This window comes from Melospiza melodia, chromosome 7 (assembly GCF_035770615.1).
Source record: "Melospiza melodia melodia isolate bMelMel2 chromosome 7, bMelMel2.pri, whole genome shotgun sequence".
Taxonomy (NCBI): domain Eukaryota; kingdom Metazoa; phylum Chordata; class Aves; order Passeriformes; family Passerellidae; genus Melospiza; species Melospiza melodia.
This window is the reverse complement of record NC_086200.1, coordinates 27,846,438-27,859,411: the sequence shown is the minus strand read 5'-3', so window position 1 is coordinate 27,859,411 and position 12,974 is coordinate 27,846,438. Positions and strand designations below refer to the sequence as shown.

Sequence of the window (12,974 nt, the reverse complement as noted above, 5' to 3'; positions counted from 1 at the left end):
AACATGGAGTCAGATCCTCATCTCTTCCCCAATCCAAAACCCCCTGTGAACACCCTCACACAACCCCAGGCTGGAGGAACACAAGTGGGAGCAGAGGCCATGCCCGGGATCGTAGCTACTCCTTTATTATAATTCATGCCTTACGTCGCTCCTCCTCAGAGTTAGTATGTTAAACATTGGTCAGTAGGATATATATCGATATAAAAATGGTGAAAACACCCCCTCCCCTCACCCAAAACCATCAGAACATGGAGCATGGCACCAGGAAGGAAGAGAAACGAGGTTTGCTGAGCACCAGAGAAGCTGCGATCGGCCGAGAGGAGCAGGTGGACACAAAAACGGAGCTGGAACAGGAACACACGGGGGCTCTGCTGGGGGAAAGGGGACTGTCCCCTCCCTGCACCACAGGGATGGCCCCAAGGGAACAAAACACAGCTCTGGACAAAGCTTTCCCATCGCTGTGATGTGGAAAGGCCTGAAAATAATCGTCATCGTTACAATTACAATGCCAACAAAAAGCTTTGGAGAGTTGAAGTCAGGTCTCCTCCACAGGCTGCCCATGGAGGAGCTGGCCCAGGTTTGGCCACCAGGTGACCTGGAGGAATGTCAAACCTGCTCTTTTCCCATCTCTGTAGGCCTCCTGTGGGCAGAGGGGTGGGTGGCACTGGGACTGGCACCTCGAGTGGCACCACTGGGACTGGCACCACCTGCCTTTGGAGGCAAAGCACCTTTTGGAGGCAAAGCACCTTTGGAAGTCAAGCACCTTTGGAAGTGAGGCTGAGGCTGTCTCTGGGGTGCCAGGCCCTGGGGACACTGTGCCAGGCCCATTCTTGTCCTGCACCCTCCTGTGCTGCTCTCCCTGAGCCTGGCACAGCCTGGATGCCCATACAGCCCCCAGCACGCCTCTGCCCCCAGCTCAGGGCCAAAATCTGGTCCTAAAAGTGACAAGGGCAAACAGGGGAAGAGCCCAATCCAAGCTGGTGGCTATGGGAGTTTGGAGAGCCCCCTCAGCTCATGGGGTGGCCTGATCCCAGTCCTGAGGTGACAGGGTGCAAACCAAGGGACAAAATCCCTGCTCCAGCCCCACTCCCCACAGCAGCTCCTCTCCACCCATCACCCAGGAGCCACAAGCCACGCTGGCCACCCCAGGCACCTGAACCCTCCTCCCTGGCTCCCCTGGGGTCCCGAGGGAAGGGCAGCAGCCCCTGGAGTGCCCCAGCCCCGTGATGGTGCCCTGGGGACACGGAGCAGGATGAGGCAGGAGCGGGGCGAGCGGTGCCGCCTCCCCCAGCGGGACCTGGCTCCGCTACGAATAAATAACAACATCAGAATTTCAAGTAAAGTCCCTGCTCTGCCCAGCTCCCCCCTCTCCCAGCGCTCATCCAGCTGGGGCTGCAGTGGTTGAACTGGGATCCTGCCTCTGTCAAGCTCGGGGGGCCAAGGGGGTCTGCGGGGGACGGGGTTGGGTGACGCCCGTGGGAGCGTGACCGGAGTCTGTGCGGGAGCCAGGGGAGGTTCCCGGGCAGGGCAGGGCCCTCCAGTGAAGCTTTGGCCTTCCAGTTTTGCCACGGGGGTCCCGCTGTGTCCCGCTGTGTCCTAGTGGCCCTGGCAGGTTTTACAGCACATCTGTCGGAAGTAGGTCCGGCTGCAGAACTTGAACTTGAGGACCAGCGGGCAGTAGGCCACCTTGTTCACATCCTTGCACTCTGCAGGGACACAGAACGGGGAACAGGGTCACAGACATGTAGCCACACTATTCGTCACAGAGAAAAGCAAGGCACAGTCCTTCACAAGAATATTTCTGGGTTTCACGTTCTCCGAACCTCAGAGAAAGGAAAAATGATTCTATCTCATTTGCTGTGCCTGTGTTTGTGCCAAAGTGTCGTAGAAATCTTTTATGAAAAATCTTTTTTTAACTATTTTTCCTCCTGAGAAGCTGAGAGGCCTCAGGAAGAAAATGTAAACATTGATTATCTGCTGCTGTGGAATGCAACAGGTGCATCTTTGATTGGCCCATGTTAGATGTTTCTAGTTAATGGCCAAACACAGCCTAGCTAGCTCAGACAGAGAGTCCAAGATACAAACTTTTGCTATCATTCTTTTCTATTCTATATTCTATTCTTAGCTAGCCTTCTGAAGAAATCCTTTCTTCTCTTCTTTTAGTACAGTTTTAATGTGCTCAGGATGCTCCATACCCCATCCAGCCTGGTCTTGGACACTTCCAGGGATGTGACCTCCCCACCCCAGAGCCCAGCTGGTGCTGTGCTGGCTCCGATGTCCCTGTCTCCAGTGGAACACGTGTGCCTCCCCAGAGCCCCCTCACCTTCAGGGTTGTCCGTGGGCCCTGACTCGCACTTGGTCTCGCACTGCTGCATGCCGGGGGGCTGCAGGGCCTCCACGCACTCCATGGACGGCTGCCCGGTGTGCGCCAGGCACTGGACGGATCTCCTCTGCTGGCCCAGGCCACATTGGGCAGAGCACTGTGGGGACAGCACAAGGGAGCTGCCAGGGCCACCAGCAAGGTGACAGCAGCAGGCACATTGTGGGGGTTAGGGGCTGCAAAGGGTGCTGGAGGGGGTTGTTCCTTCCCTTCCTGGCATGGGTGAGGGATGTGGCCCTGCATCCCAAAAATGCTTGGTTGGATTCTGCAGGGCTCGGGGAGGATCCCACATCCAGCCCTAAATCCCTGGCCTTTCCCAAACCTCCTGCATCCCCACATCACCCTGCAGCTCGAGGGGTGTTCAGGGCAGGGAGTGTCACCTCAGCTCCCTTCAGGGAGCAGCAGGAACAATTTCCCAAGGATTTATCCTGGGAAACACAGTGAGAAACCTCAGAGAAGAGAAAACAAGTCTTTTCTCCACTTGCTGCTCCCATTTTTGCACATGTGGAATGTGTTATGGAGATTGTCTACCAAATGTGATTCAGTTAATTGGACAGCAGTGAAAGTTGTTTTGAGTGATTAGCCAATCATTCAAAGCTGTGTCCTGGCTGTCTCAGACAGTCATGGGTTTTTCTTTAGTATATTATCTCTTTAGTATAGTTTTAATATAGTATTACTGTAATATAGTCTAGTTTTAATAAAAAAATGGTATAGTTTTAGTATAGTATTACTGTAATATAGTCTAGTTTTAATAAAACAATTGTATAGATTTAATATAGTATTACTGTAATATAGTATAGCTTAATAAAACAATGGTATAGTTTTAATATACAAGTAAGTATATATATACTATATATATACTATATATAGTGTATATATATAGTATAGTTTTAATAAAACAATTGTATAGTTTTGATATAGTATTACTGTAATATAGTTTAATAAAACAATGGTATAGTTTTAATATATAAGTAAGTATATATATACTATATATATACTATATATATACTATATATATACTATATATAGTGTATATATATATAGTATAGTTTTAATAAAACAATTGTATAGTTTTGATATAGTATTCCTGGAATATAGTATAATTTTAATAAAACATTTTTTTCTGAATCATAGAATCAAATGCCAATCATTCCCTACATTGAGGGCTCCCTGAATTTGATACAGAGATCACTGCCAGGGTGACCCCTCTGGGCTCTGGGGTGATCAGCCCACCCCTGCTGACCCCCAGCCACTCATGGGGACCCCTCGGTGACTTCTGTGGGGTCCTGCCAGGCCTGGGACACCCCCAGGGTCACCACAAATGAGCCAAAAAGGGGGGAAAACCACTGCCACGGGTCCCTGGATAGTTATGGTCAGGATTTGAAGGGCTGGGGAGGCTCCTCCTGCCATCCCCCCATGGGGAGGGCTGTCCCTACCTCTCCCCACTCGCCGGCGACCCAGCGGGGCGGGGGGCAGCGCCGCAGGTTGCACCTCATGCTGGTGGGGGGCTTGGTGGCCTCGTGGCACTGGGAGGTGGGCAGGGTGACGCTGTGGTCGCCGCTCTTGCACAACACGATGCGGTGGCGGAAGCCGGGCCCGCAGCTCGGGGTGCACTGCAGGGACAGGGGACACGGTCAGCGAGGGCACAGAGGCAGCTCTGGTTCCTCCCCACTGCTGCTCCCACCTCTCCTGGCTCCTGAGATGCCACATTGTCACACTCTGTGGACATCACAGTGATTGGCACTGTGCTCCTGCAGCAGCGCCCTCAGAGAGGGGAGAGATGGTGTCAATCACAGAATCCCAAAAGATCCTGAGCTGGATCCCTCAGGGATGATCAGCGCAGCCCCATCCCTGCACAGCCACCCCAAACTCCACCCTGAGCACCCCTGGGAGTGCTGGTTTGGGTTGGGAGAGACCTTAGGGACCATCCTGTTCCACCTTCCAGCAGCCCAGGCTGCTCAGAGCCCTGTCCAGCTCTGTCACCCTGGGCAGCAGCAGCCACTGAGAGTTCAGGTGACACCAGGAGTGACAGACACGACCTCACTGCCTGCACTGCCAGCACAGGCAGCTCCACACAGGCTCAGAGACTGGACAGACCACGGAATCCTGGAATGTGCTCAGTGGGAAGGGACCCTCAGGGATCATTGATCCCAGCTCTGTCCCTGCCCAGCCACCCCAACAGCCCCACCCTGAGCAGCCCTGGGAGCTCCTGCAGCTCTGGCAGCCTTGGCACCATTCCCTGGGCAGCCTGGGCAGTGCCCAGCAGCCTCGGGGGGCAGAACCTTGCCCTGAGCTCCATGCCAAGGCCTGGCACAGCTGCAGCCCTTGCTGGGCTCCTGTCCCTGTGCCAGAGCAGAGCTCAGCCCCTGCCCCTGTGCCTGCCCTGGGGAGGAGCTGCAGCCCCCGAGGAGCCTCCCCTCAGTCTCCTGGGCTGCAGCTGAACGAGCCAAGTGCCCTCAGCTGCTCCTCAGCCCTTCCCCAGCTCCGTGTGCCTCCTTTGGGCACTCGCCTCTGACCAGTCCAGGGCCACCCACTCGGGAGGACACGTTTGGTTGTTGCAGGGCTCCAGCATCTTGGGCCGTGGCTGGGGGCAGGAGGCATCATCCAGGGTTTTCTCCTCGCTGGCAGAGATCTTCCTCTTGCAGAACACGCTGCGGGTCCGGACGCCCTCGTTGCAGCTGCGGCTGCACTCGGACCAGTTCCCAATGGCCCAGCTGGGGATGGGGAACAGCAGAGCTGGGCCGGGCCGGGCTGGGCTGGGCCCCACTGCCCTGCACACAGCCCTGGCCCTCCTGCAGCCACAGCCCCCCAGGCAGCTCTGGCTGAAGCACCGAGTCCCTGCACATCTCCCCTTCCCCTTCAGGAGAGGAGCCAGGCAGAGCCTGGCACAAATCCTCACTGAATATCTGGGACACAGAGGAGAAATGCCCATCCCATTCCCCAGCAGAGCTGCAGTGTCACCAGTGGGGGCTGTGACTTGGGGATTTCACTCTCTGCTACCCTGGTCTTCCTCCCTGGCTCCCTGCCTGAGCTCCAGGTATTTTGGATTTAGTCCTTTTTTGACTTAGAGATAGAGTAACTGAAAGGTGTTCTAAAAAAATTATTTTAAAAATTTAATTCTAAAATTTAAATTGAAAAATTTAATTTTAAAAAATAATGTATAAATTTAATTTTAAAAACTAAAGGAATAAATTTAATTTTAAAAACTAAATGTATACATTTAATTTAAATTTTAAATTAAAAAATTAATTTTAAATTAAATTAATTTAATTGTAATTTTTTTTCTATTTTTAGTCTCATGCAAAGGGTGAGACAATATAGTTGCTATAATTTATGCTATTTTAATTAGAAATTAACTATTTCTTAATTATAATGTGTTATAAGCTTTTCTGGGCTTATCAGTTTTTGATACATTATGTTGTAAATGCTTTAAAGCTATTATTATCTAAAATATATTTAATATTAATAATAAATATAATATTATTATACTAATATTATCTAATAATATTAGATAATAAAAATATAAAATATTATTATATAATAAGAATAGTAATATTATTATCTAAAATTATTTAATAATACTAATATTATTATCTAAAATTATCCAGAGCTATTATTATCTAAAATTACTCTCCGTGGGTCTATCTTTCACAGTTCTATTTCTCCAAAGAAATGTTGATCTCCTAAATGAACATTTCTTATCTCAAAGTTTACATACAAATCCATACGATATAAACTTTCTATTCAAGTTTATCAGGAAAAATAAAACAACAACAAGAAGATAATAATGATAATGATAATGATAATGATAATGATAATGATAATGATAATAATAATAATAATTCATTTCCCATGTTGTTACTCACGCAGGGGGACAGGGCTCGGTGTTGCAGCTCCTCTGTCGCTCGGGCACTTTGGTGTCAGCGCTGCAGAAGTGGTTGGGGACAGTTGAGCCATCAGAGAGCTTCCTGCACACCACAGACTGGATCTGGCTGCCTGCCCAGGGCAAAGAGGGAAGGGGAAAAGGGAGGAGGAGACTGAGTCTGTGATGCCTTAGGTTTGAGCTTTTCTATTTTTCACATTCTGTGCTGGTTTAGTGGGTGGGTCTGGGCTTGACATCAGGGGATGGTGAGCAGGGAGACAAAACAATTCCTGCTCCAGCTGGGGACCAAGGACAAATGATCCAAATCTCAGGCCCAAGAGCACAAACAACGTGGGCTGGAGAGAGAAAAACAAGGCTGGAGCTGTAATTGGACAATTAACTGCAATATGATAATAGACCAACATTTATAAAAGTGAGAGTGGGATATTGGGCAGGAATTGTTCCCTAGGAGGGTGCCCAGAGCAGCTGTGGCTGCCCCTGGATCCCTGGCAGTGCCAAGGCCAGGCTGGACAGGGCTGGGAGCACCTGGGACAGTGGGAAGTGTCCCTGCCATGGCAGGGACAGGAAAATTTTGATCTTTAGGGTTAATCTACTCATACCTGTGGCCCAGCTGAAGATGGCACCCAAGTTCTTTCCCCTGACACAACTCTCCTATGGCTGAGTGTGGGGTGGGGCTGTGTAAAGACCCCAGAGCTCCTCAGAGCCAAGCAGAGGCCCAGCCACAGCACAGGGGGGGTCCCACATGTCCCCCCAAAGCAGCCCAGCAGCAGAGCTCACCCCCTGCACACAGCACGGAGCACTTGGTCCATGGGGTGTAGTGCCAGGAGTAGAGGCTGGAGCCATCCCTGCCCACAGGGGCGTTGAACTTGTATCGGATGCCCTGCGGCTCTGTCCGCACCAGCACCTGCAGGAAAGGCACCCACAGAACATCAGTGCCACCACAGAGACCACCCAGCTGTCATCCCACAGCCTCTCCAACAGCCTGGAATATTCCCCTGTCCCCTTCCCGCCCCTCCCAGGGCTGGCAGGGCAGCCACCAGTGGTGACAGAGGTGCTCGATCAGGGAATGAGCTGCCAGGCACTCAAGGGTGGAATCATCCCAAAACCTGACAGATTAGGGCAGCAGAGCTGAGAATTAGGGAGGGAGATGTGGGAGTGTCCAGTGGATAAAGCACTGGGGCCCTAATGCAGGGACGGTGGGCTCCTGTCCCACCTGGGGTGACTCTTTCAAGGCTGGATGTGGCACTCAGTGACACAATCTGGCTGACTAGGCAGTGTCAGGTCACAGTTTGGTCTCACAGGGCTTTTCTAATTAATTTTGTGATTTACTGTGTCAATTTAGCCCAATTTACCCCTGCTCCCTGTTTCCCTTTACCCCCAACAGCCACACCGGGGGCTGACCAGCTCCAACCCCCAGGCAGCCACAGCAAGATCTGTCACAGACATCTTTTATGAAAAATCCTTTCCTTAGGATGTTTCCTCCTGAGAAGCTGAGAGGCCTCAGGAACAAAATGTAAACAATGGTTATCTGCTGCTGTGGAATGCAACAGGTGCATCTGTGACTGGTCTCATCTGCTTGTTTGTAATTAATGGCCAATCACAGTCAGCTGGCTTGGACTCTCTGTTCAGTCACAAAATTTTATTATCATTCCATTCCTTTCTATTCCTTGCTAGCCTTCTGATGAAATCCTTTCTTCTATTCTTTTAGTGTAGTTTTAATATTTCATTTTCTTTTAATATAATATATATCATAAAATAATAAATCAGCCTTCTGAAACATGGAGTCAGATCCTCATCTCTTCCCTCAGCCTGAGACCCCTGTGAACACCACCACATTTGGTGACCCTGAGTGAAGAAAAATTCCAGGTGCATCTGTGATTGGTCTCATGTGGTTGTTTCTAATTAATGGCCAATCACAGTCAGCTGGCTCAGACTGTCTGTCCAAGACAGAAGCCTTTATTGTCATTATTTCTTTTTCTATTCTTAGCTAGCCTTCTAATGAAATCCTTTCTTCTATTATTTTACTATAGTTTTAATATAATATATATAATAAAATAATAAATATAATAAGAATAATAAAAATAATAAAAAATTAATAAAAATAATAAAACTCCTTCTGAAACATAGAGTCAGATCCTTGTCTCTTCCCTCATCCTCAGACCCCTGTGAACACCGCCACATTGATCCTTCCAGCCCAACTTAGGACACCAGGAGGGGTATGAAGGTACCAACCATGACAAAGAGGGTGATGTTGGTGGGTCCCAAGGCCTCCAGCGACTCGGGCTCCTCAGGGGACCTCCTGTAGTGGAAGGTGGTGCCGGCGATGTCGAAGCGCCGGGGGGGATCGATGGAGAGCTTCCCGTTGATGAAATATTCCCCACTGTCCCCTCGCAGCGCTGCCAGCACAGGGGAGGGGGCTCAGCACAGAGCTGGGGGCACCTGGGCCAACCTCAGCCAGGTGCTGCCCACCTGCAGGGCTCAGAGCATTGCTCAAGGGCACCAGGGAGGGCACAGGGGCACCGAGGTACCCACAGTGCCTGCCCAGAACCTCCCTGGCCACCAAGCCAGGCTCAAACCCAGCTGGGAATCCCCAAAACCAGAGGGTTTTGGGAAAGCTGCAAAAGGCAGGCCTCAGAGACAGCAGAACTGTGATTAGAGCTAAGCAGTAGTCTTGCAGACATCTTTTCATGAAAAATCCTTTCCTTAGGAGTTTTTCCTCCTGAGAAGCTGAGAGGCCTCAGGAACAAAATGTAAACATTGATTATCTGCTGCTGTGGAATGCAACAGGTGCATCTGTGGTTGGTCTCATGTGGTTGTTTCTAATTAATGGCCAATCATAGCCCAGCTGGCTCAGACAGAGAGTCCGAGACAGAGCCTTTTTTATCATTCCTTTCTATTCTTAGCTTAGCTAGCCTTCTGGTGAAACCTTTTCTTCCATTCTTTTAGTATAGTTTTAATGTAATATATATCATAAAATAATAAATCAAGCCTTCTGAAACATGGAGTCAGATCCTTGTCTCTTCCTTCATCTGAAAACCCCTGTGAACACCATCACACAGCAGCCATGAGATAGGTCAGCAGAAAAATTACTTAAAAAGTAGATAAGCAAGGATGAATAGAACAATGGTCTGGGAATTAATGCTTGTCTAGAATAACTCCCTAAGCTACAGAAAAGTTTATCTAGCCAGATATTAGGAAGTTCTAAGCTTAATAATGGGGCTCTGTGCATTGTGATTTAAGACTCAGAAGCAGGCGTTGTATTTGAAATAAGCAAGCATTGTTTAACCAAAGGCACGTGTGCTTATAGTGGTTGGATAGAACTACTGTCAATATAGAATATATACTATACAGATATAAATACTGTCAATGTGCTTTTGCTTTGTGTGATTGGTCAAAAAACTTTTAAAGTGAGTTGTAACACTAAGTTCTTGGGATGTGAGCTGGTGGTTGTCATCACCACGTAATGAGACTGATGCTAAAAAAGAAAACAGCTCAAGGCACGTCGCCAGCAGTCCCATCCCGTTTGTGATTTGTAGAGACTCCAGCCGGTGCTGGAGCTGCTGGGGCCCGGAGCAGGGCTGTGGTTGCCCGGCAGAGTCGCTAGAGGGGGATCGGAGCGTTCGCTCCTGCTCCTGCCTTCCCTCCTAAGCCTCCACCGAGCTCCGGGCACCGCTGCCCTGCTCGGGACGCGGGGGATGCTGCGGGAGTGGAGGATGCTCCCTCCATCAGGGATGCCCGAGTGTCAAACGCCGTCCTGAGAGCGCAGAAATGCAGAAAGGAGTCCCCACACACCGGGCAGGGAGGGATGGAGGCACCTCCATTGCCAGGAGAATCCTGCTGGTAGCCGGCAGCATCCAGGGAGAGCAGCCTGCCCTGCTCTGCATTGCTCAGGGGACAGGGAGGAAAAAAGGGGAAAGAAAACCCTCGTGGTGAAAGCAGGGCTGAGCAAGGCTGGAAAACCGAGCCCGAGGAAAATGTGTTTTTAATTCCCAGGATGCCGTGAGCTGAGGGATGTGGAGTTTGCTCAAGGTTGTGATGCTAACACAAGACAGGGACACTGGGGGACACACTGCCCTGCTGCCTTCCCCTGCCCCAAATCCCAGCCTGGCACCCCCAAATCCCCATTCCCAGATGCAGTGGGAAGTTCTCCCTGCATTTCCCTGCTAATCCCGGGGACACGGCAGGGCCTGGGTGGGATTTCAGCAGCCCCAGCTCACCCAGGTAGTTGATGGAGAGGTTCAGCTCCCGGATGTCGATGTGCACGGAGCCCTTGGGGATCTGGATCACCTCCTCATAACCTGTGGGACAAGCAGGTGAGCAGCATTTTCAGCCCCCAGTCCCAGAGCCAGAGCTGCCCAGGGCTGGATGGGAGCGTGAGCCAACCCCCTTATCCATGGGGAAATGATGGAGAAAGCATTTGGGGCACCGAAATGGAGCGGGTTTGCACTGTGGGCTCTTGTGGTGGGACTGGGAATGTGCTGTGGACCTGGGATCAGCCCTGGGGAGCAGGGAAGGGGCTTGGAGCTCTGTGTCAGAGATCTGGGCACCACTGGAGGCTGGGGCACTAGAGGAATGTGCCCCTTGTTGATGGAATGACAAAACTATCCTTTGTCCCCTTAAAAGGGAAATAAGCCCAGAAGTTCCTCTCCTGGATTGAAAAGGCATCTCATAGGACATGGAGGACTTCACCTCAAATTTAAGGATAACTAATCAGACAGGAGCCAAAAAGTCCTGCCTGGGCAATTTACTAGAAAAAGAAGAGAACAAAGAAACTAATGGCTTTTGTGAGGTGTTTTACCAGAGCAAGACCCTCTTGCACCTGGCTGGGTTTTTCTCTGCAAAGAGTTTTGTTATTTTGCCTTTAATTAAAACCTTTTTTTCCCCCAACACTACCACAGAAGCCATCCTCCTGTTTTATTCCTTCTAAGGTAGCTGAGCTGCCTTGATCTCCAAGAGCTGATGAGACTCAAGGAGACCCACATTTCAGGGACCAGGTAACAGCCACCACCCTCTAAACACTTTTAGTTTCCAACACAACCACAGAAGTATTTTATACCTTCTAAGCTAGCTGAGCTATTTTTCAGGAATATCCCCTATTTCAGGGATATCCCATATTTCAGGCAACAGGTAACAGCTACCACCCTCTAAACACTTTTTGTTTCCAACACTACCACAAATCCTGTTGATTTTATGCCTTATAAAGTAGCTGAGCTATCTTGGGTGTGAAATAAATCTCCAAAAGCTGATGAGACCTGGCTCAAAGTGTCCCCTATTTCCCAGCACGGCTTGGCTGGTGGACAGGAGGGATTTGCTGCCTGGTGCCACCCCTTGGGATTGAGCTCTGGGATTTGTCCCTGCCTGTCCCCAGGGCCAGGTGAGGAGGAGGAGGAGGGATTGAGGGTGAGCAGGCCGTTTGTTCCCTACCTCCCTCGGGCAGGGAGTGGTTGAAGACGCCCTCGATGGTCTCGCAGGAGCTGCCATCTCCTCCACACACCCGGCACTTGTCCTCCTTGGAGTCGGAGCCCAGCACCCGGTCACAGCCCACGTGCTGTGGGGAGGAACAGCAGCAATGAGCCAGCCCAGAGGGACCCTGCTGTCCCCTCAGTGTCGCAGACATCTTTTATGAAAAATCGGGTTTTTTTTAGGATTTTTCCTCCTGAGAAGCTCAGAGGCCTCAGGAACAAAAGGCAAACATTGATTATCTGCTGCTGTGGAGTGCAACAGGTGCATCTGTGATTGGTCTCATGGGGTTGTTTGTAATTAATGGCCAATCACAGTCAGCTGGATCAGACAGAGAGTTCGAGCCACAAACCTTTGTTATCATTCCTTTCTATTCTATTCTTAGCTAGCCTTCTGATGAAATCCTTTCTTCTATTTTTTAGTATAGTTTTAATATAATATGTATCATAAAATAATAAATCAAGCCTTCAGAAACATGGAGTCAAATCCTTGTCTCTTCCCTCAACTTGAGACTCCTGTGAACATGGTCACAGAATCCCCCTTTGTTCCACTGCCCCATGGAGACAAACAGACCCCAGAGATGCAGGAAGGGAAGCAGACAGACACACAGCCTGTCTGTCTGTCTGTCTGCCTGCTGGGGGATGTTGGCCACTCCCACAGAGCTTTCTTATAATTAACTTTTACAGCTCCCCCCAGATCCCATTGCAAGGGAAACATCAAAGGGGCTGGGGCTGCACAGGCTGGGGCTGCACAGGCTGGGGCTGCAGGGATCCATCTGTGAGGCAGGGAGTGCAGAGAGGATGGGAATGTTCCTGCTCCAGGCAGAGAAATCATGGAATTACAGAATGGTTTGGGTGGAAGGGACCTCAAAGCTCATCCCACTCCTGCCATGGCAGGGACACCTCCCACTGTCCCAAGCTGCTCCCAGCCCTGCCCAGCCTGGCCTTGGCACTGCCAGGGATCCAGGGGCAGCCACAGCTGCTCTGGGAAATCCATTCCAGGGATGGATTCCACAATTCCTGATTCCCAATCTCCCACCCAGCCCTGCCCTGTGGCAGTGGGAGCCATTCCCTGTGCCCTGTCCCTGCAGGCCTTGTCCCCAGTCCATCTGCAGCTCTCCTGGAGCCCCTTCAGGCCCCAAAAGGGGCTCTGAGGTGTCCCTGGAGCCTTCTCCTGTCCAGGTGAGCAGGCCCAGCTCTCTTAACCCTCCACCCATCCCAGTCTGTGTAAGCAGCTTGAGGGCAACGCTCA

At 50.5% G+C, this 12,974-nt stretch overlaps 1 protein-coding gene across 1 annotated transcript in view; it reads right to left on the bottom strand.

The window, feature by feature from the left end:
* Nucleotides 1-102: 102 nt before the first annotated feature.
* Nucleotides 103-12,974, bottom strand: part of ADAMTS10 (ADAM metallopeptidase with thrombospondin type 1 motif 10) — a 74,090-nt gene continuing 61,218 nt past the window's right edge. Inside the window, exons 17-25 of the mRNA XM_063160875.1 lie at nucleotides 11,688-11,811; nucleotides 10,481-10,561; nucleotides 8,496-8,659; nucleotides 7,041-7,167; nucleotides 6,247-6,376; nucleotides 4,890-5,094; nucleotides 3,817-3,993; nucleotides 2,324-2,480; nucleotides 103-1,706 (exon numbers count right to left, since the gene is read on the bottom strand). Of these exons, the coding sequence (XP_063016945.1) occupies nucleotides 1,597-1,706; nucleotides 2,324-2,480; nucleotides 3,817-3,993; nucleotides 4,890-5,094; nucleotides 6,247-6,376; nucleotides 7,041-7,167; nucleotides 8,496-8,659; nucleotides 10,481-10,561; nucleotides 11,688-11,811 (1,275 nt within the window). The 3' untranslated portion in view covers nucleotides 103-1,596. The remainder of the gene's footprint in view (nucleotides 1,707-2,323; nucleotides 2,481-3,816; nucleotides 3,994-4,889; nucleotides 5,095-6,246; nucleotides 6,377-7,040; nucleotides 7,168-8,495; nucleotides 8,660-10,480; nucleotides 10,562-11,687; nucleotides 11,812-12,974) is intronic.